We start from the raw sequence: 22,559 nt of genomic DNA, 5'->3' as shown, positions 1-22,559 counted from the left end.
TTTAATCATTTTCTTACTGGATTATCTCTAACTCTTCAGTATTTTCTTGCTTCATTAAAGTATTCAAGGTTCCTACGATTTTTAGGCAATTTTTGTACTGCAAAAAGATCACTAAATATTGTACATCAACACATAGCTCTTTAATCTGAACAGTTTTGGTGAATCCTTGCAGAGTCCACTTGCAAAGGACTAATTTATTCTTTTGCTTTTTGGCAGAACTGTTTTCTGCAAAAACTATACTCGTAGCAAAGACACACCTTACTAACCTTGCACGTTTTTTTACCATTGAACTCGGCAGCTGATCTCAGAGTTTCAATTCCATTCCCCCCGTGCACATTTTGTGCAGTGTCACTTGATCACGTGTTGCCTGTGTGCATGACAAGCAGGTGATACTTCCTGTGCTTTCGTCATTCACGGTTGCCAAGTATTCCTCTGAGGGAAGGCTGCGAACTAAACCGGTAAAACGGGTTAGAATAGACTGTTGACAACATTGATGGAGAAAGACGCATTAGAGGGTATTCCACTTAAACCATGCCTTGCGTGATGCGCAGAACGTGTGAGCACTAACAAAAGTAGGCACCGTCCTTAAAAGGAACTACGTCACGGTTGGCGTATTTTGAAAAGTTTAGCCTAAATGTTTCAAATTCGTCGTTTGTAATCCGTGTTAATCTTCCTCATCCTTAACCATCCTTGTTCCTTTATGACTTATTATTATCTCTTTGGTGCTTTTCTATCTTTGTTATCTATTATTTTCAGGTTTTTTTCAATTTAAAGGTTATTTTATTTTGGCCAAAATAACTCAAAATACCGCGACTGAGCTCCTTCAATTAACAAAGTAACTAACCAATATTATAAAGCTTGGTGGAAAGAAGGATAGAGTGACTGGATTTCACAAATTCAAAAAGCGTTCGCAAAGTTGCATCTGCAGAACTCAACGTTAAAATTTGTTCGGCATCGAAAATAATTTCAAGCACTTGTACAGCAACAAAAATTAGTTTCATAGAGTACTGTTACTTACCATTCAAGTATCCATTTCCTCGGTCCAGGTCATATCCCGCACTCACAAGACACGAACCCGCGGTCGCCATGGCACCTGATGATCCAAACTGTGCCACGTGATTACGAATCTTTCGAAGTTTACCTGCCAAGAAAAAAGTATAAAAATAATCTGTATGTCGTACTGTAGGGAACACAGGTTAACAACACGGCAGCAATTAACTTACGATATCGTTAATACTAGTTTACATTGACATACAAGCGGCATCATGTTCATCGCTGTACCTGAATTCAAGTCCATTGCCTTGATGTTAACCCCATCATCTCCCCAGTAAACTGTTACTTCTGTTGTTGTTAAGCAACGCACGCGTCTTGGCTTGACAGTCACGCCGGCGTCAGTTTGGTCCACAGGAGCCTGGTCCGAGCTCATCACAGGCTTAAGAGAATTGTCCCGGATGTCCCAGACTTTCACCACCCCTGTGGCCGAGCCACTGATCACACCATCAATGGTACCGTAGTTTTTGCCAATCCATTGCCGAAGCAATCGGCCACACTGGGCAAGATGTTATTGTGATAGCCGTGGTTAACACCGATTACCGCAAAAATTTTTGCGGTAATCTTGCTGAATATTAAAATATTCAGCAAGAGAAACCAGTCTTTTACGCTCCCAAAAATTAGTTCCCGCAAAATACAAAAAAATCATCGATCCGCAAAATTAAACTGCCGCAAAAATTTCGTGCCACACGGTATGTAACCATGCGCCGTCCTAAACGCTATGTCTTTCTCTCTTATGACGAGAAAGACGAAAATGCCGATTACCACCTTAAATGCACAAACATCATTAAGGGAATTAAGGAAAAAAAACAAAAATTTAGTGAGAAGTAGGTGGACAAAACCAGGAGCCATCACAAAACCGATCAAAATGAGAACCAACAACAGGTCCTGTTCAACGTTTTCAACTACACTTTCTCGTCTATCTGTTCTACATCGACTGCAAGGGGGTACGTGTTGGGCCGGGTACCAGTTCTCGCAGGATCTCACATGAATGGCCTGATACGCTTTGAGAGGACAATAGAACAAGCAACAGAAACAAGGCCCCTAGCCCCAAAACAATAGCAACTGCTAACAAGCAAACCAAGTACAAGCTTACGAGGGCTGCTACACTTGTGTTTGTGTTTGCTGCCAGAAAAAAAAAAACATTTCACAGGCTTATAATCCTGGCTTAAAACTTTGCATGTGGCGCGTGACTTTCGCCCGCCTGCCCTCCCAAACAGAATTTGACGTTACCAAAGTTACCTTGACAGCTGTGACAGCATCTTCATCGTGGCCGCGCACCGATCTCACAGTCGCTCCTGTCTCCAGATCCCAAAGCTCAAGCTTACCGTCATCTGAAATAATCAACAAAAGCAAAAAGAATTCCTCTTCTCCTGTCTGAAAATAGTCCATCACTTGCAAAGTTTCTGACCTATGTGTGTTATCTTTGGCATTTTGGCCTTTACCCTGCGAAAACAACCCAGTGCTAGTAGGGTACTTAGCCTTTGGCCTCTCACTTTCCTTTCCAGAAATATGTTAAAGGTGTTAACTACATGTAACTAATTGTTCAGGATTTGAAATTTGCATCCCCTTTATTTGAAACATCACCTGATCACACATGATCAAACGACGTTCAAAGCAGAAACAACAAATGAACTTTTAATTATAGTCTCATCATTCTCTTGACGTCACCAATCACCCGAAACCAACAAAAACTATCGTGTACCAAAGACTTCTAGTAACTCCTTTTCTCTTTAGAATTCTTATTTCCAAATGCTAGTACATTTAGAATTGCTAGTACGCGAGTTTTCATTTAAATAAGCATTGCATTTTTATTAAACATAACTACAACTCTTTGTCCGGCTATCTTTAAAACGAGGAACCGGGAACGGAGAATGAGAATGGGGAATGGGGAACGGGGAACAGGGAACGGGCAACAGGGAACGGGCAACGGGGAACGGGGAGTCTTTAAAAGCGGGAATCTTTAAAATGGGGAATCTTTAAAAGCGGGAATCTATAAAATGGGGAATCTATAAAAGCGGGAATCTTTAAAATGGGGAATCTTTAAAACGGGGAATCTTTAAAACGGGGAATCTTTAAAAGTGGGAATCTTTAAAATGAGGAATCTTGAAAACGGATATTCTTGAAAATGGGGAATCTTTAAAAGCGGGGGAATCTTTTAAATGGGGAATCTCTTCTAAGTGGGAACTTTAAAAGCGGATGATTTCTTGTCAACCACTGTTTTGACTTTCCGCCCTTGTTCCTGGTTTTTTGTGATAAAAACGGCTCCAAACGACCCTTTCCCTATCACATCTTGTTCGCCGAGATCATTCCACTTAAACTGTGGAAGACCTTCACAGCGACCGATTCTTTCTTCTTTAAAGTGAATGCAATGGGCACTTTGAAATTGTCTTCGCATGACTGTATGACGTAGAAAGAGGTATCATGCAGCACACAATGACAGATTATACGCGAAATTCGCCGCCACATCATTCGGGCATCGAGCATCGAATTACTTTATTGCTGGTTTTCAGTGTCACGCCGTTCAAAATAAATCAAAATAAAAATCACAACAGTTCAAATGACAAAGTCCAGAATCTTGAAGAGAAAGAAGGTAAATATGCAAAGACTTTCCCCAAGATTCAGGTCACAGCAATGTTTCTTACGCGAGATATGCGGAGACATTTTTTACCCAAATATTCGTTTTGTCAGGGTAAAGACAATACGCATGTTCATTGACGACAAGTACACGGTTAAAACAACAAATTAATTTTCGATGAGGTAATTAGCGTTGCCAAATATCGTTAAAGATAATAAGGTGTCGATTTCAGAGAGAGAAACTTGTACTTTGCGGCTTTCCTTTGCTGTTTGGAGGATCAGCGTAGTGCTTTTAGTTTCAGCTTTTAAACGAAGATCTGGGGGTGGGTTTTGGTTTATAGTGTCGGATAAATTTGCGCTCACGGGCAAACGCATAATAATAAGCTCAAGTTTACATACTGTGAACGCTAGGGGTTCGGTTATTTCATTGGCTAGCGGCTTGTCAAGTTGACACATTCCTCTGTGAAGGCGTGGTATGTTTATAAATCTTTAGAAGGCGAAAACTCGCACTCGTTTTTCGAGAGAATCCCTTCGCTTTAAATGAATGAATAGGGTATGCAGATTTGACGGTTGTCCATGAAATTTGGTCAGAGCATTCACTGATAGATATGGAGCAAAAGTGTGTCGGCGAATTCCCTTATTTTAAATACTTTCCTCGTGGCAGCCTTTAATACAACAGGTTACGCTAATTTTTCGATAGTCGAACTTGACAGATCTATAAAAAGATAACCAATAGAAATAAAAGAAAATGCTGACACGTTTCTGGAGATTGAGGCTTTGTGATAAACACTGCACAGTTATTTTGCATGAACGATCGCATTTGATACCCGATTAATTCGCTGGAACGTCAGTCGGTCATTTTGGAGTTGACGGCCTCTGCCGCCTTTGGAAAGCAAAATCTAAAACAAAACATAATTTTATCGAATTCTACATTTTATAACCTTTCTGTTGATATAAAGTTTGTGGAGGTTTCCTTGAAAACAGCGCGCCTACGAATTTTTTTCTGGAGTACATCCGCGAAGGTTTGAAGTAACCTTCAAGATACAATTTTTAAACGTCATCGCTTCTGCATGCATTGCGTGCCGTTTTTATTCTGTGTGTTCTTTTCCTTTGTTGTTTCTGTAATATGCTTTGTTAGATATTTATTTTGGAGTGAACCTTGAAACTTCTTCACTTTCTTCTACACAGAAATTCGTTTTGCGGTTTTCTATTGCAGGAGTGTTTTTCTCTCGAGTCCTTAGTTTAACAAATAAATTTTGGATGTTAGCAGAAATTTATAAGAGTTTTAATTATTTGTTCTTATTGCCCGTTCACTCTAGAAGACGTCTTTATATACAAATCGTCTTTCCTAGGTTTGAAAAGATAGGATAAGATAAGAACTTTATTAACGTGTCGAAGTCGCTAGCATACAATGTATACTAATAAAACGCAACTGTTGGAATAATGAGTAAAATATTTTCGTTTCTTCTTTAGAACTGCTTGCGTTATTTTTGTCCGCGTGACCGAAGTCCTAACTGTAGCGCGAGCTACTGAATCACATAAGAACGTACGTCATATAGGTTTTTGAGAACTGAGTCTTCAACCAGGCACGAGCACAGTGGAATAAAATTCCTCACTGACCATATCGTTACACACCCTCTAAATCACCAGGGATCGACTCAAACTTGTACTGAATGGTCTGCACAGAGCTTGACTTCAATCAACAGATATATTGCTGAGGAAATTAAGTACGATTTTGTGTTGCTGACTCTGTCTTACTTTCTTTCAGATTCAGAAAACACTTCCTGACCATGGACCAGTCAGTAAGTCAATTAACAAACGAAGAACTAAACAGTTTAATGAACAAGTGGGAAAATGAGACTTTGGTTAAAATAGCTGACCAGGCTGAGGAACGAGGTCAAACCGAAGAACTAAATAGTTTAATGGACAAGATGGAAAATGAGACTTTGGTTCAAATAGCGACAAAATTATCGATTTAATGCACTAATTATCACGTTAGAATTCAATAAATTCGATCACTAGAACGTCCACGTTTCCATAGAGACATGGTGTGTCTTCCAAGAACCCAAAACCTAGCATCTACTCATCTTCTTTACAATCCGATCGTCTTAGAAGTAGGGAAGCGGGAAGCAGGGATGGCGCGGTGATGAGCACGCTCACCTCCCTCCAATGTGACCCAGGTTCGATTCCGGGCTTGTGCCATATCTGGGTTGAGTTTGTTGTTGGTTCTCTCCTTGTTCCTACGGTTTTTCTCCGGGTTCTTCGGTTTTCCTCCCTCCACAACAACTAACATCTCCAAATTCCAATTAAACCAGGATAGAGGACCCGCATCAAAATCAGCTAAGACTGATGTGGCTTTCTCTTTAAATATTGAAATTATTTCTCTCCAGACCTATGAGTCTTACCCGGTTACGGTAACTGTTAATCCCATCATGTGTAAATAGTTTGACAAGGTCCGGTTTAAAACCGGTACAAACCAGTTAAACCCTACAGATTGAGGGACAAAAATCTGAGACGTTGGCATAATGTGAGTATCACCATTGTGAGCTCGCAAACAAAAATAGACAAACAACAGTGTAAATAGCCAGAATAGTTACAAGTTGAAAGTAACAACAATTTTAATAGAAGCTTTAATTTTCTCCGCTACTCACTCAAATACGATTTGACTCAGATATGTCATTGAACTTTGTTGCAATACCGATCTGCAGGTCGTTTGTTCAACCAAGCCAAGTCAAAGTTTTCCACCTGTTTATGCAGTTTTAGACGTTGAAACCACGGGACTGGATAGAAAAACAGACCGCATCGTACAAATAGGCGTTGTTAAAGTCGAAAACAATGTTTCTAAACCGTGGATGGCATATGTGAATCCTTGCAAACCAAGAGAGGAACAAATGAGAGCTTGCAAAGTGCACAAAATATTGCCGGAGTTTCTTCTAGGAAAGCCGAAGTTTGCCGACGTGGCATCGAAGCTGTGTGAGTTCTTAGAAAATGTTGAGTATGTTGTGTGCCATAACTGTGTCTTTGACTGGAGTATGTTGATGGCTGAGTTTGACAGACTGCAAGATAACGAAGACAACAAAGCTCTTATGAGGAAGATCAAATGGGTCGACCTTCTTAAATTTGCGATCAAGTCATTCCCCGATCTCAACAATTATAGATTATCGACGCTATTAAAGAAGTTTTCGATTCGAATTAAAAAAGCGCAAAGCCTCCTTTATCTTTATCAGTCTTGTATTACGGCAGGGGATCAACCAGAGTGTGAAGTGCTTTCATTGTTCGAACAGGGAGAGAAAGAAAACTTTGAAGAAAGGCACCATGATGCTGTATGTGACTCGCTCGCAGCGCATTCACTCCTGAAGAAACTTTTGGAGAAAAACAGTTACTCCAATATTGCTGACCTCGTTAATAATTTTCCACAGTGTTTAATTAATACGGAATTGTTTCTTGCTTTGGAAGTAATGTTGAAGGAAAGGAAAACGTCCGACAAAGATCTGACATCTTTTGCTGCGCGTGCGGAGAAATTTTATTGCACCATACCGGCGCTGAGAGGAAAAACGCTTCAAGAATTGTCAGTGAGTAAAATAAGAACAGTGTTGTTTTCAGGATTTGAGAAGGATGAAAGAGTTCGTCTTATATGCAGAGCTGCGTTATTGAACAAGGGCAGTGATTCACAGAAACGTAAAGCAGATTCACCTGCCTTAAGTGCCAACCCTAAGGAGACAAAAACAGAGTAAAATATTATTCTAGGATATGGCATTTCTCTCCAGCACGTTCCAATCGTGTATCAGGGTTATGCTTTTTTCTGGATCTGCCCCTGTTGTTAATGAAGAAGGGGAAAATATAGGGTATAAGATGTATGATTTGATGAATACTGCCCGCACTTTCATATTAATCTTGGCGCATGATTTGTCTCAGCCATTTTAATACGTTTCGAGTTTCCACTCTTTAAACTGTCGTCCGCCCTGTCACCCCTGAGTGATCAGAGAACAAGGCTGGAACTCAGGCTAATACGGCATTCTATATTAATAATCAAAACGAGAGTGGTTTTTCTTTTCTTTTTTTTTTTCTTTTTTTTTTTTTTTCATCTATTCCGTTCCAACATCCTTGTTTTTCCAAGAAAATGTCATGATTTTGTTAGGTTAACAATTTTCGTCTATACAACGAAAAATAGCCATGAAATATATTATAAATAGTATATCTCGAAACCACTGCTCGGAGAATCAATAAAACAAAAATCATAAACGATATACAGCGTGCCTCGAAACCCTTCCTTAGAGGCGTGGATCAACTATCCAGGGCTTTTCCCTTGAGAAATAAAAATCCATAAAAGGAAAAATTCGTGGGGTTGATTTAGTTGGGTTTCAATATTAATCTTAACGAGCTTAATTCTTCTTGGAATTTGAGATTCTAGGAATTTGACTTTCTTGGAAAACGTTGGGGCGATTTAGGTAATTTACGCCATCAAACGAAAACTCGCGACATATCTGATTTCAACCAGGGCAGCCAATCTTTCAACTGCCAATGAATGCAATGCTTTGTTGTGGGAATTCTACGAATGCAGGGTCCATATTCTAGTAAAAACTAGTTCAGCTTTGCTCCAGAGAAGAATGCTCATGCAATTAATTAAATACGTGTCTGATACAGGAACATTACTGTTGTTTTCTTGTTGCCGACGAAAAATTAACATAAACGATAAATTTTGTTTGATTAAACATAACAGGAAATGTGCTGAATATGGCACCCACATGACAACGGAGTCAGTTTACAACTTTTCTCGGCAAATAATGACAATAGTAGAGAACAAAGAAATAATATATATTGACTGGAGAAGTTTTGGCGTTTTCTTCGTGGTTTCTGACACGTTTAATCTATAATTTCCTGAGGTAAAAGGCTATTTTTTATGTAACTATGATTATACTTGACTTGTGAAATAAATTTCGGTTTTATTAAGAAGTTCTTATTAGATTTAGGGATTGGGCAAGTTTTATCACTCATGGTATTCCCGAGAAAGTCAGTAAAACGCTTTATTAAAGTTATGATAAATAATGACTTGGGGCACACCTTGCAAACATTGTCAGTTCAAAAACCATCCTTATTGATATCTTTTGAAAGTAAGTTAACGTCAGCCTGAAATAGCCAATTGGAGATGACAAAGTAATCTGTTCAAGCCTCGCTTTCATTCGTTATGCAGCCAAGCGTGCTTTTCCGAGAAAGCTGCAAAACGTTTCTGTGTACTGAAAGATAAAAGAGAAGGACAGTTGTTGAAAATTTCATCGATTTAAATAGCGAAATCGGAAAGAGTGAAGATTCTTGGTTGAAGGAATAGCGTTTGTCAGGTAGCATCCTCTGGATTGAGAAGAACGCAGGAAGAGCGCTGCCTTGCAAGACTGCCTCGGTTCGCAAAGTTACCAGTTCGCCGGCTTAAATCTAAACAAGGTATTTAATTCCCATATGTGAAATGTTTCGCTTCAGAATAAGTAACTGGCATGGCATGCGACCATGTTTTCACTTTTCTTTGAAATAGACAAATTGAATGTTAGGAATTACATTGCTCAGAGTTGTTACTGTTTAAAAAAGTCCGAACTAGCCGGTCCTATAACGGTCAAGTTGAAACGTTAACTCGACAGTATTAGTGCGAGCCATCGCGAATGTTCTGGAGGATAAAATGGTAAAGTTAACAGCCCTATACATAGCGGTGATTTCGAATTCGAGATCCTTCGATCGTGATGTTCCAATTTTAATAATTTCAGCGATTGGCATTGAATTAGTTTGAGATCAAAATTTAGCGAAGGAATAAGTATACGTATCAGTCTTCCATATTACCCTGTCATATTAGCTCGTCGCAGTTGAAATAATACTTACAAAATACTCAAAACTACAATTTGCATCGCGCAGCAAGTGAAAGCTTGAAAGCGTGTGTAAAAATGCAGCTGCATAAAGAATCAGATAAAGGAAGTTTTAATCACAACTAGAAGGCTTTAACTGATCTCGAGGCCGGTGAGTTCATTCGGTTTGAGTGTCGTTCCTGTTATTTCTTGACTTTCTTGTTTCTTCTTCACCTAATATAATCTGTACATGACGTGGCAATCTTTAACTAATTTCGCTTACGCGATTCCAATTTGCCAAGAGGGGCCATTGGAATATTTCCTCAATATAAACCCTTTTTGAAGAGCCGGAATAGGTTGCAGACTGAGTAAAATCATGCGATATTTTAGGAATAGTGAGTTATCATATTTGCAAAGGATCAGTGCTCTTCAAAACAGTTGTAACAACTGACCCTCTTCCCAAAACAACACTGAGTCCATCCTTGAGTTCACCCAGGGAATTTTCCCACACCCAAGTAGGATTGTTTGTAAGATGGAACTCCATAATATAAGTCAATAGTTGAGACATGTGTACGGCTCGTACGAGTGGAAACAATTGAGGTGGAACGAGCGTATGAGTAAGTTAAATTACGAAACGAGGCTCAATAACCAAAACTATCTGGTTGGCTCTATGGGTATAGTATATGGGTATATTTCCTAGAAATTAAATCATGGAAAAGCTTAGCAGTTGTTGCAAAAAACGCTGGTGGTGCAATTTGGAAAATGTTCTGTATTTCATCGTTTGCCACTGTGGCATATTATAATCTTCACTTGTGGGAATTCGTGGCTTGAAAATCATAGATATCTCCAAGATTATGTTCAGTGCGTAAATCGCAGTTCCTGAAAGGTAAGATGTAAGCAATAGATTCAATTTATTGATTTATTTGTTGATTTCGTCACCGGACTTGGTATACATAATTATAAAAGGATATAGCGGGATGGCTTGGCAACATAGCATTTCTCCCAACTTTTAAGTGCTCGTTTAAGGAATATAATAGGGCCTGCTCAATGCCTGTGGTAGGTAAGGAAAGCAGTCTGAGTTTGCATACGAGCCAAGTGGCCCCATCCGGCCGGAGGTTTTCCCGGTTTCTGTATCATGAAGCGACTAGGGGTATTTCTACTCCTCCCTCCCCGCTTAATCCGGAGACGAGCGCACTAATCATGAGGCTACCTCCAATCAATGCTTGTGGGTATCTCAGCTGGTCTTTTTTCAGATGACTTAAGTTTTTTGTTTGTTTGTTTGTTTGTTTGTTTGTTTGTCTCCAACATTGCAGAAACAGTCAGAAAAGAATGTCAGGTATAGTTGAGACACCCGTTGCCAAGTATGGCCGAAGTAGCGACTTTGGAGTTGTTTTGGATTTTATTCAAAGCATGTTAAGCAACGACACTCTGCGAGAAACCTTCAACATTCCGCACTTAGTTATGGTCGGTCGACAAAACATGGCAAAGACCACGCTCATAAATCGACTGATTGGTCGATATCTTCTCCCAATGCGACGAAATGAAACGGCCAACACCCTGCAGGCACGCACCACGTATCCCATAATACTCAATCTACGGAATGGCCGAGAAAGAGTGGTAGAAGTGAAATGCGATAAGATACCAAAATTAGCGAGAAAGGAGGAAAACCCCGCGGATGATGCAGTGGAGAATTTTCTCAACCAGGTTTCAGGTGAACTTCCCAAGGAGGAGGGAACTCCGATATCAAAAACCCCTGTCAATGTTACTCTGCAAGGTGAGCTGTTAAATATGAAAATCTAGATCTCAGCTTGTTCAGTTGTATTCTTTACTACTTACATATGGGACGCCAACTTAGCAGGCCCTTCCGCTCACTTTTTTTGCCGAGGGATGAAGTGAGTAAGGAGTTTGGTCGTCCCTGTTCGATGGGACACTAGTCCATCGCAAGCTGCCAAGAGGAGTACGCCAAATTGCTCTAAGAAGTCTAAGAATGTGCCAAAAATTAGTAGTCCTGGGCGGAGAGAAGAATTTCGAAAGTAAGTGTCTTGCTCTAGCCCGGGCCTGTGCCACCGCGCCCCTAACCAATTGGCACCAAACCCCTCTCGACTTCTCCGCCAAAACAAATTAGAGCACTCGCGCGCGAAATCTCGCCAGCCACGCGGGCTGAAAATTGCACGTTAACTAATACTGATGTGAAGTTTATATGAAATAATTCATATATGAGCTGCGGTTGTAGATGAAAGTGAAGAATGATCATCGCAGTAAATTTTCCAATTTAAGCAACTGGAAAGAAGAAGCCTGAAAAAATCAGGGCTTCAACGGGATTCGAACTGGTGACCTCCGCGATACCGGTGCGATGCTCTACCAACTGAGCTATGAAGCCACACATTGGGAGCGAGGTCAATTCAGTGAGTTCATATCTTCCCGTGAGGAATGAAATGATGTGAAGTTTATATGAAATAATTCATATATGAACTGCGGTTGTAGATGAAAGTGCTGTCCTATCTTTTCTAGGCCCCGAGCTCACGACTCTCACCTTGGTCGACCTTCCCGGCGCCCACTTCGCCAACGACGACCCGCGAATGAACCACGTGACCCAACGTTTAGTGCTGGATTACATTGAAAAGAACACAAATAGCATTATCGTGATAGTGTCCGAAGTAGGGGACCCCACAGGCGACAGTGCAATAAACCTTGTCATGCAAAAGGCCGCAGATTTTAGGAGCCGTACCATCTGCGCTCTAACCAAACCAGACAAGCTGAGAGAAAGTGACGACATGGGTAAAAGGGTGGCTTTGAACGGGTCAAGCTTTACCCTGGAGGATAACCGCTTTATTGTGCTTCGGGGTAAGAAGTTTAAACTTGTACCTTGAGCGAAGAACGTTTCTTCAATAATTCTGGAAACTACTTTAGTTAAACTCTTTAAATGATTTGGAACTACTACCACTATACTACCGCTACTACCACTACTACCGCTGCCGACGCGGCTGCTGCTGCCGCCGCTGCTGCTACTGCTGCTGCTACTGCCGCTGCTACTGCTGTTACTTCTTTTAATGTTGCTACTGCTACTGCTACTGCTACTGCTACTGCCACTGCTATTGCCATTGTTAATGCTGCTGCCTCTGTTACTGCTGTTGCTGGTGCTGCTACTACTTGACTTTCTCCTTAACTGGACGTGATGATGATGATTGTGCAAAATAAACCGAGATAATAACAAGGACAATCACTGAAGCGAAAGAAGCGTAACAGACCCATCAAAACTACAAGGAAAAAATTAACGACTCGACCGACTCAAATCAATCAACTTGATTGAAAGCGCGGAAGGCTGTTCACTTGGCATACTGGGAAACGCTGTTGCAATTGATTGGTCAAAGATATGATCTCCGATTGCTTTGAGTGTTTTGTATGGGTAAAGTTAAGTCTGCATACGAGCCAAGTGGCCCACTAGCACGGAGCTTATGCCGGTTTCCGTAACATGAAGTGACTAGAAGTATTTCTACTCCACCCCTGGATGGGATGCTAATCCATCGCAGGGTTACCCCCATCATTAAATTCGCCAGTAACCATTTATACACCTGAGTGGAGAGAGGCACTGTGAGAGTCAAATCAAGTCAAGTCAAGTCAAGTCATCTTTGACTTGACTTGACTTGACTTGAAAGTGCCATGCCCAAGAACACAACACAGTGTCCCCGGCCAGGGTTCGAACCCGGATTTCTTGATCCAGAGACGAGGGCACTAACCATGAGGCCACTGCGCCTCCAGCTGAGTGTTTTGTATACAAATCTTTAACTCGATACCACAGGTAGAAGTTAATTAGTTTCTTTTTTTACCCTCAACAAACCAGGCAAAGATGGTACAGATCCGAAAGAAAAGGACTGGGACGCTGAAATGACCCGTATAAAGGAGAAAGAGTGGTTCGCGAATCACCCACAGTACAGCGATATCCAACATGTGTGTGGCATTGATCGACTAATGGACACCATGATATCTTTACTGGCCGAAAAAATGGTCACGGAGGTTCCCAATCTGGTGCGTGAAATGAAAGCCCTAAAAGAAGAGGTAAACAAATTGTGTGCCATGTTTTTTTGTTGTTGTTGTTGTTTTTTTTTTCTTTCAAAACATTGCACACAAGAAAGCAGTTTATTGTTAAGTAGAAATCTTTTTTCTCCATGTTTGGCGCACATTTTGAGTTTCCCTTTCACGAAAGTAACCCTTGAGAAACCAGGAAATAATTACTTAACCTTTGCGCCTACGTTTAGCAGGAATGGCTCACAGGAAGGCATTTATTTAACAGATGAGTTTTAAAAAGAGCCAATAAATACTTCATTGTTCGGTCCGTATTAGGAAATTTTGTTCTCGTTCTTTATTTGCAAGGTCGTGGACCTCGCCAAACAACAACAACAACTAGCATGACTATAAATACATACAGTGTTGCGAAAGCTTTTGTAAACTAAAACTAAAACTAAAACAGTAACGATTATCCTGATCATATAATAATGTTATGATATAGCAATCAAGTTACATTGGTTTGATTTGAAAGTAGATCAAAAAGTAGAAAGTAGATTGAAAGTATATTGCGCAGATCAAAGTAAGATGAACTAAATTTTGCTACTTGAATATTAATCAGGAGCCATAATCGGGGACCCGTCCTCGATTATGGTTCCTGATATTAATATAATGATATGAAGAAGTCATAAGTTCGCCAATGGCTTGTAATGAAGATAATTCTTTAAGAGTTGGAATGATATGTTCTATTTTTCAGTATAAATTTTTTTTCTTAGAATAGAGTATTTATTGCAATATATAAGAAAGCGAGATTCGTCCTCAGTTTGATTAGATTCACAAATAGGGCAGAGTCTGTTAACCCTTGGAGTTTGATCATATCTACCATTCTCAATCCTTAGTTTGTGATTGTCTATCCTAAATTTCACTAGTTCTTTTCTTTCGCTTTGTTTGCTCGTTAGGCCTACTTAAGAGGAGGGTGTGTAATCGTTCTTAAAAGTGTTGAAAAATTCCAGTTTAGTAGAGTTTTGCATGGTATGTTGCAAAATATACTTTTGTTGCATTAGGTCAACATATTGTTTGATTTTAGCGTAAACTCACAACAAAGCAGCTGTTCGGTCGTTAAATTCATCCTCAACCTCAACCTCTAGCTCACGCTAGTTCAATAACATATAGTTATTAATTCGTCCGAACCCATTTATACTCCTGGGTAGAGAGAGACACCGTAAGAATTGAGAATCTTTCCAAGAACACAACTCGGAGTCACACGCGTTATAACTTTTCCTACTATTAACTACAGTGTATTCAAGAAATCGCAAACCTCTCCGATATTCTCTCCAACACTTACAAAACATGGCAACTGTTTTCCAATCGAAATAGGTGGATGAAACGCTGAAAGAACTTGAGGACAGCGAAGTCCCTGAGTCGGACGAGGGAAAAGGGGCGGTTGCGATGAAGCTAAAGCAAAACCTCATCACAGAGTTGGAGAAACTTCTCTTTAACAATACTTCCGACATGGAAGGAGGCGAAAACGTGAGACAGCTGTTTAATTCATTCTGTGAGGCCGTTTACCAGGTGAGAAAACACTGACTAACTTGGGTTATTGAAGTAGGTATGTACAGTGGATGAATTTCTTCAATTTAGTGACGTAAGATTGTGTTAGAGCGCAATTTGAAAGCTTGTCAAAAAGATTATCGTACTGTAACTCAACTGATACGACTATATTTTCATTTTTTTTTTTTTTTTTTTCGATTTGATTTACTCAATGAGTTTGGTTTGCAAAGGTGACGAGGCACAGTTCCGACCTCAAATATTAATTCAATTTAGTTGTTACTTCTTTTCTCAACGGTCACTTCTAAAGATGTACGTTGAAACATACGAAACGTCAAGTAAAAAGATATAATTTTTGTCTTCCAACAATGTCCGCCGTGCCATTTATTCAATAATCTCAACAGTTACAAAGATTCGCGAACTATGACAGGATCATGAAAAATAAGTACAACAAAGCCTGACACGAAAACTCCTGAAAAACAGCAGACGAAAAGAAAAGAGAGAGTGTGTGCCCCTAACCAAGGGGCTTTAGGGTTTCCTAATTTAACGTACTGTACACAAATACTTGGTGATATAAATAGAGGATTTTACAGCGATCTAATTCTATATAACAGCACTAACGAAATAAAAGAAAACGAAAACCAGTGTTGGTCCATAACAAAGAAAAAGAAAATGAGCTTGACTTCTGTTCACGGAGAAGGCTGACTTAACAAAGTCTCACCCTGCTAAGGGCAACCGAAAGTCATCCCTCTATACAACACGCAGTTCAAACCCGCTCCCAAACCTCCCCTCCTTGCCGACAAATAAAGGAATTTGTGCTAAGATTATCAGTAATTTCATAATCTTTCTTGAGTCAACGAAGCAATGGTTGCTTACAAAGTGTGTTTACTATTCTAAGTGGCTTTGCTGGCCGGTGCTCAACTCGTATTCCCTGCTAATCCTACATGGGATCCTAGTCCATTATAAGCTGTGCTACGTGTCAGGTTGCCGGTAGCCATTTATACTCCTTCAACGCAACTAGACCCAAGGCGGGGCTCCGAGTCCCCGAAACAGGGCGGGGGTGTCTCAATTTGGTGTCCAACGCGCTAACCATGCATTAAGCTACACTTCCTCTTAAGTAAGCATGAGTTGCTTTTATTTAAGACATTATTAATTATGGCTCACTATGTCTTGTCAAGGTTGATCCTCTGGCTATGCGCAATGATGACGACATAAGAACAGAACAAAGGAGGTTGGAGGGTGTGGCCGCCCCGCTAGGAGAGGGCAGTGAAAACAGTCAGCTACTGCAGAAGCTGCTCTACGAGAATTACACAGGTACAAAACATACCACCAGAGGTGCGGGTAACTTTTGAAACATGTGACGGGTATGTAAAGTAGGTTTAAGTACGTTCGTAAGTCGCTAAGTATTTTATGTAACAAAGAACTCGATCAAGATTTTTCTTATCTTTTTACCATCTCGGTCAATAAGTGCTTTATCCCATAGCAAACCCAGTGGCCAACTAAGTAGATAAGTATTTTATCCTTGTAACCCGCCAAGTCAATAGCCGTTTCATTTTATGACTTATACAATTACCACTGACCTGAACTGTGGAAAAAAAACAGCGAAATTGTTACTTGGTAGACAGGACTATTGTTTCCTTCCAAGACCCAATACTAAAAACAACAACACTAATGATAACAAAAATAGCTATTTCACAGCAGAGCTGTATAGTAGCTCTGCATCTATGGAACTCCCTAAAACAACAAGAGCAGAAAATTTGCAAGAGTTTAAAAATTAGAATACCTGAATCTAATTTAAATCTATTTATAGATAAAGGGGGGAATATATTATCAATAAAAGGGTCAGAGACAATGTTTCCTTGTATTTCTCTGCTTTCCAACTATATCTTAGTATTTTTTAATGTGTTTGCAGGATATCACCAGAAAGACCGTAAACCAGTCTCCATGGCCAGCCCTATTGATCAACTGTTTCCCATATCAAAGAAGCTGGTTGAAAATGTCCAGGAAACTCTACGGAACATCGTTCAAAAGACCATCCAGCGCTGCCTGTCCAAGTTTCCCACCCTCAAAACAGCAGTCGAAGCGAAAGTTGTGAACAAAATCTTTGAAACCAAACGCGACCAGACCATTCAGTTCATCCGACAGTTTCTGGAAATGCAGAAGAAAAGCATTGACGTGGTGTTTGTACCAATCCCCACGCCAGACGAAATAGATCAGTGGAAATCGCAGAAGTTGACTACGAGGGAAGGCCTTAGCAAGACTCATCCATGCATGACATCGAAAACAATGAATCACATGGAGCACCTCGCGGAAAAACTCTACCCTCGGCATCTGGTAACCGAGATTGAAGGTCACGGCAGCAGTTCCGCACATACTGCGTTTGTAAACCACAAGGTGAGCATATAATAATAATAATAATCAATATTTAAACAGGGTGACCCCTTCAGTCGCAGGACTGGTATCAACGGGGGCCCTGTATAACGTAAAATAAAAAGAGCATGTATAAATGGGCGTATGGGAAGGTTCCATTATGGGCACTTGGAACTGTACAGGGTAAAGTTTTTTTTCTTTTCTTAGTCAGGGACGGGGTGTTCTATTTCAGTTTAGATTTTATTTTTCCAAGACATCGATTTATCTGGTTTAGCCAGTTTCAACAGGCTGGAGAAGCAGGCCCAGAATTTTTTGGTGTGTCCAGGTGAGCAGCGCCGGACTAGATAGATCCGATTATAATTCTTGTCATCATCCTCTTTAAAGGACTCTCTAAGACAGCTATGCAACAAATTGTGTAGTTATGAGTCAAGATTTATTGTGTACAGTTTCGTATTGCTTCTTAAACAACAAATGCCATTTGATTTATTCATAGTTTCTCTGGTCTCAAATAACTGGATTGGTGCGTTGCTGGTAGATGGGGGGACCCTCTGCCGAACAGCTGGTGCATACATTTTGCACCAGTTTTCTTCAGCCAATTACAATATGTTGCAAAACTGTAAATTAACCATAACATTGCTTTTTTTAGGAACTGAGACACTAGTAATGAGGATATGTTATCTTTTTGTTATTTAGGAACTTGAGGATATGAAGAATCTAAAAAGGAACGTAGTTCGATGCTTCAACGTGTTGAAAATGAACGTGTGTGACACAGTCCCTCGCTGCATCTTTCATTTCTTCGTCACGCAGTTGGTAGATGACCTTCGCCGCGCCTTGGAGAAGGAGAACTTGGTCGAGTTCCTGCAGGAGAGGAAGGACATCCGGGACCAGCGTGAAATGCGCAGGAAACAGTCCCAGGCTCTGGAGGAAGCGCTGCCACGCACCACTAACGTAGTAGACAAACTGCTCCGCATGAAACAGGGATCCCCAGTAAAAGGTGGCAAGATTTACTGAACTGGAACAATCTTTTCATTTGTTGTCTTTAAGGAAAGTGCCTTACTTAAGAATTTTTGCACGTTTGTTTAATTTGCATCGTTTGGCATGGCATGACTATAAGCTCATTTGTTCCATATCACGGGGATGCGTAGGGTGACAATTCTAATCGTAAATGCTGTTTGAGGAGTACCCGGATGTAGACGGATCATCGTAAATTTTTTAATCCCTTCTCTCAAGTTTTGTGAAATTGTCTGATACTGTTATGAACAGGTACTGAGATATTATCTCTAGTTTACTTGAAAGGTGTCTTTTAGTCTCCCGATTCCCGGTAGCTTATTTCAATTTTAGGGCAAAAATGTGCTGTTTGCCCAAACCAGCATTTCTCGTCCAAACCATCGCTACATGCAGACCTTACTCCGATCTAAAGCTATCTATTATTCAATCATGGCTCAGTGTTATTGAAACCCTCGCGATCCGACGAATCATAATATTCCATTCTCGAGAAAATTTGAGTTTATTTTAGTTAGATTATGAATCAAATATTACTTTTAAACTAGGTTTAATAACCTCACCGTTGACATATACAGCTGTTTCGAAAAAAATTGACAGAAACTGAGGTTCACGGTATCTCAGCAAGGAGGGGGGAAACATAAATACACGTGTTTGTGCTGTTTCCTTCTATGTTACTAGCATTACCCATAATACCGTACGACATTCCAGCATACGCTTCTGCCGGACAACCTTTCTCAAAACAGTTGTATATGCTCTGTCGTCGAGCAATCAATAATTTGAAACTAGTTTCACGAATTTAGGCAGATATGTAATAAAAGCGTAATAAAAAATTGCTACTTCTAACGGAATAAAAGTGTTTTTTTATAGAAAATAAAGCAGTGTCTATCATTTCGATTTCTTGCTCCTTATTTTTCACTACGAAACTGTCAAACTAGTGGCGAAAACATGGAGACAACGGAGTCAGTAGCCTTGATGCTTACTATCACGAAATGGCGTAGCTTTCTACGGCCGGCTGACTCAACTTAATCAATTACGCTATCGTAATATTACACTTATAATTACAATTATTAACCGCGCGGCCATGGGCCGACCACACGCAGATCTCCACTTCGGCCAACTTTCAATTACGCAATCTGTAATGATTACTCGCCAAACCTTGTTTCTTCCGGGTCAACAAAAATCTCAGATTACAAAGTCACGCCGAACTCACGCTTTGCAAAAAAATCTCTTCAAAACCGATATAAAGGGTTCCAGGGTCCCAGCGGCACATCCCCACCCAGAAATTCCCAAAGTACCCCCCCCCCCCCGCCCGGATGGTAGATAGCCAACTCCGCGCTCCATCTCATATCCAACGCGCCCTCGTGGGATTATTTGTTAATTGTAGTATTACACCCATAGTTGCCCTCGGATCTACAAGTCAATTAACAAACGAAGAACTAAATAGTTTAATGGACAAGTGGGAAAATGAGACTTTGCTTCAAATAGCTGACCAGGCTGAAGAACGAGGTCAAACCGAAGAACTAAATAGTTTAATGGACAAGATGGAAAATGAGACTTTGCTTCAAATAGCTGACCAGGCTGAGGGACGAGGTCAAACCGAAGAACTAAATAGCTTAATGGACAAGATAGATAATGAGACTTTGCTTCAAATAGCTGACCAGGCTGAAGAACGAGGTCAAACCGAAGAACTATATAGCTTAATGGACAAGATGGAAAATGAGACTTTGCTTCAAATAGCTGACCAGGCTGAAGAACGAGGTCAAACCGAAGAACTAAATAGTGTAATGGACAAGTGGGAAAAAGAAGAAAAAGAGGCTTTGGTTCAAATAGCTGACCAGGCTGATGAACGAGTGTAGTTGGAACCAACACAAGAACAGAAGGTGACAAACTTATCAATTTCATGCACTAATTATCACGCTAGAATTCAATAAATTCAATCACTAGAACGTCCACGTTTCCACGGAGACATGGTGCGTGTCTTCCAAGAACCCAAAACCTAGCATATACTCATCTTCTTTACAATCGGATCGTCTTAGAAGCAGGGAAGCGGGGAGCAGGGATGGCGCGGTGATGAGCGCGCTCACCTCCCTCCAATGTGACCCAGGTATCGATTCCGGCCTTGTGCCATATCTGGGTTGAGTTTGTTGTTGGTTCTCTCCTTGTTCCTACGGTTTTTCTCCGGGTTCTTCGGTTTTCCTCCCTCCACAACAACTAACATCTCCAAATTCCAATTAAACCAGGATAGAGGACCCGCATCAAAATCAGCTAAGACTGATGTGGCTTCCTCTCTAAATATTGAAATTATTTCTGTCCAGACCTATGCGTCTTACCCGGTTACGGTAACTGTTAATCCCATCATGTGTAAATAGTTTGACAAGGTCCGGTTTAAAACCGGTACAAACCAGTTAAACCCTACAGAGCGAGGGACAAAAATCTGAGACGTTGGCATAATGTGAGTATCACCATTGTGAGCTCGCAAACAAAAATAGACAAACAACAGTGTAAATAGCCAGAGTAGTTACAAGTTGAAAGTAACAACAATTTTAATAGAAGCTTTAATTTTCTCCGCCGCACACTCAAACACGATTTTGACTCAGATATGTCACTGAACTTTGTTGCAATACCGATCTGCAGGTCGTTTGTTCAACCAAGCCAAGTCAAAGTTTTCCACCTGTTTATGCAGTTTTGGACGTTGAAACCACGGGACTGGATAGAAGAACAGACCGCATCGTACAAATAGGCGTTGTTAAAGTCGAAAACAATGTTTCTAAACCGTGGATGGCATATGTGAATCCTTGCAAACCGAGAGAGGAACAAATGAGAGCTTGCAAAGTGCACAAAATATTGCCGGAGTTTCTTCTAGGAAAGCCGAAGTTTGCCGACGTGGCATCGAAGTTGTGTGAGTTCTTGGAAAATGTTGAGTATGTTGTGTGCCATAACTGTGTCTTTGACTGGAGTATGTTGATGATTGAGTTTGACAGACTGCAAGATAACGAAGACAACAAAGCTCTTATGAGGAAGATCAAATGGGTCGACCTTCTTAAATTTGCGATCAAGTCAATCCCCGATCTCAACAATTATAGATTATCGACGCTATTAGAGAAGTTTTCGATTCGAATTAAAAAAGCGCGAAGCCTCCTTTATCTTTATCAGTCTTGTATTCCGGCAGGGGATCAACCAGAGTGTGAAGTGCTTTCATTGTTCGAACAGGGAGAGAAAGAAAACTTTGAAGAAAGGCACCATGATGCTGTATGTGACTCGCTCGCAGCGCATTCACTCCTGAAGATACTTCTGGAGAAAAACAGTTACTCCAATATTGCTGACCTCGTTAATAATTTTCCACAGTGTTTAATTGAAACGGAATTGCTTCTTGCTTTGGAAGTAATGTTGAAGGAAAGGAAAACGTCCGACGAAGATCTGACATCTTTTGCTGCGCGTGCGGAGAAATTTTATTGCACCATGCCGCCGCTGAGAGGAAAAACGCTTCAAGAATTGTCAGTGAGTAAAATAAAAAGAGCCTTGCTTTCGGAAGCTGAGAAGGATGAAAGAGTTTGTCTTCTATACAGAGCTGCGTTATTGAACAAGGGCAGTGATTCACAGAAACGTAAAGCAGATTCACCTGACTCAAGTGTCAGCCCTAAAGAGACAAAAACAGAGGAAAATATTATTCTAGGATATGGCATTTCTCTCCAGCACGTTCCAATCGTGTATCAGGGTTATGCTTTTTTCTGGATCTGCCCCTGTTGTTAATGAAGAAGGGGAAAATATAGGGTATAAGATGTATGATTTGATGAATACAGCCCGCATTTTCATATTAATCTTGGCGCATGATTTGTCTCAGCCATTTTAATACGTTTCGAGTTTCCACTCTTTAAACTGTCGTCCGCCCTGTCACCCCTGAGTGATCAGAGAACAAGGCTGGAACTCAGGCTAATACGGCATTCTATATTAATAATCAAAACGAGAGTGGTTTTTTTTTTTTTTTCCATGTATTCCGTCCCAACATCCCTGTTTTTCCAAGAAAATGTCATGATTTTGTTAGGTTAGCAATTTTCGTCTATACAACGAAAAACAGCCATGATATATATTATAAATAGTATATCTCGAAACCACTGCTCGGAGAATCAATAAAACAAAAATCATAAACGATATACAGCGTGCCTAGAAACCCTTCCTTAGGGG

The 22,559-nt window shown here is 40.5% G+C and overlaps 3 protein-coding genes and 1 long non-coding RNA gene across 4 annotated transcripts; 3 read left to right on the top strand and 1 right to left on the bottom strand.

Moving 5' to 3' along the window:
- Positions 1-799: 799 nt before the first annotated feature.
- LOC145482200 (uncharacterized) lies at positions 800-2,721 on the bottom strand. The gene is made up of 2 exons (XR_014048734.1): positions 1,282-2,721; positions 800-1,141 (listed from the first exon to the last, which is right to left on the bottom strand). It is a non-coding gene; the product is annotated as an uncharacterized LOC145482200 (long non-coding RNA).
- Positions 2,722-6,405: 3,684 nt separating this feature from the next.
- LOC145480354 (DNA polymerase III subunit epsilon-like) lies at positions 6,406-7,486 on the top strand. The gene has a single exon (XM_081458644.1). It carries the CDS (start codon positions 6,480-6,482, stop codon positions 7,359-7,361), a length of 882 nt encoding a protein of 293 aa, XP_081314770.1. The 5' UTR covers positions 6,406-6,479; the 3' UTR covers positions 7,362-7,486.
- Positions 7,487-8,762: 1,276 nt separating this feature from the next.
- Positions 8,763-19,215, top strand: LOC145482190 (uncharacterized). The gene is made up of 8 exons (XM_081460808.1): positions 8,763-9,063; positions 10,766-11,226; positions 11,964-12,296; positions 13,294-13,508; positions 14,832-15,026; positions 16,181-16,316; positions 16,915-17,396; positions 18,066-19,215. The coding sequence occupies exons 2-8, from the start codon at positions 10,782-10,784 to the stop codon at positions 18,381-18,383; spliced, it is 2,124 nt and encodes a 707-aa protein (XP_081316934.1). The 5' UTR covers positions 8,763-9,063; positions 10,766-10,781; the 3' UTR covers positions 18,384-19,215.
- A 475-nt stretch (positions 19,216-19,690) lies between these two features.
- LOC145482544 (uncharacterized) lies at positions 19,691-22,355 on the top strand. Its single transcript, XM_081461138.1, has 2 exons — positions 19,691-20,227; positions 21,012-22,355. Exons 1-2 carry the CDS (start codon positions 19,691-19,693, stop codon positions 22,125-22,127), a joined length of 1,653 nt encoding a protein of 550 aa, XP_081317264.1. The 3' UTR covers positions 22,128-22,355.
- Positions 22,356-22,559: the final 204 nt, after the last annotated feature.

Source organism: Orbicella franksi, chromosome 3 (genome assembly GCF_964199315.1).
Source record: "Orbicella franksi chromosome 3, jaOrbFran1.1, whole genome shotgun sequence".
NCBI lineage: Eukaryota > Metazoa > Cnidaria > Anthozoa > Scleractinia > Merulinidae > Orbicella > Orbicella franksi.
The sequence above is the reverse complement of the archived record's forward strand: the minus strand, read 5'-3'. Positions and strand labels throughout refer to the sequence as shown.

What these genes read in the sequence shown, in the direction of transcription:
- LOC145482190 (XM_081460808.1), top strand. Translation starts at nt 10,782, where the DNA reads ATGTCAGGTATAGTTGAGACACCCGTTGCCAAGTATGGCCGAAGTAGC. An exon ending in TGAAAGCCCTAAAAGAAGAG is followed by an intron (nt 13,509 to 14,831) that starts GTAAACAAATTG and finishes CAATCGAAATAG; the next exon opens with GTGGATGAAACGCTGAAAGA. An exon ending in GCTCTACGAGAATTACACAG is followed by an intron (nt 16,317 to 16,914) that starts GTACAAAACATA and finishes ATGTGTTTGCAG; the next exon opens with GATATCACCAGAAAGACCGT.
- LOC145482544 (XM_081461138.1), top strand. Translation starts at nt 19,691, where the DNA reads ATGGTAGATAGCCAACTCCGCGCTCCATCTCATATCCAACGCGCCCTC. An exon ending in CTGACCAGGCTGATGAACGA is followed by an intron (nt 20,228 to 21,011) that starts GTGTAGTTGGAA and finishes ACCGATCTGCAG; the next exon opens with GTCGTTTGTTCAACCAAGCC.
- LOC145480354 (XM_081458644.1), top strand. Translation starts at nt 6,480, where the DNA reads ATGGCATATGTGAATCCTTGCAAACCAAGAGAGGAACAAATGAGAGCT.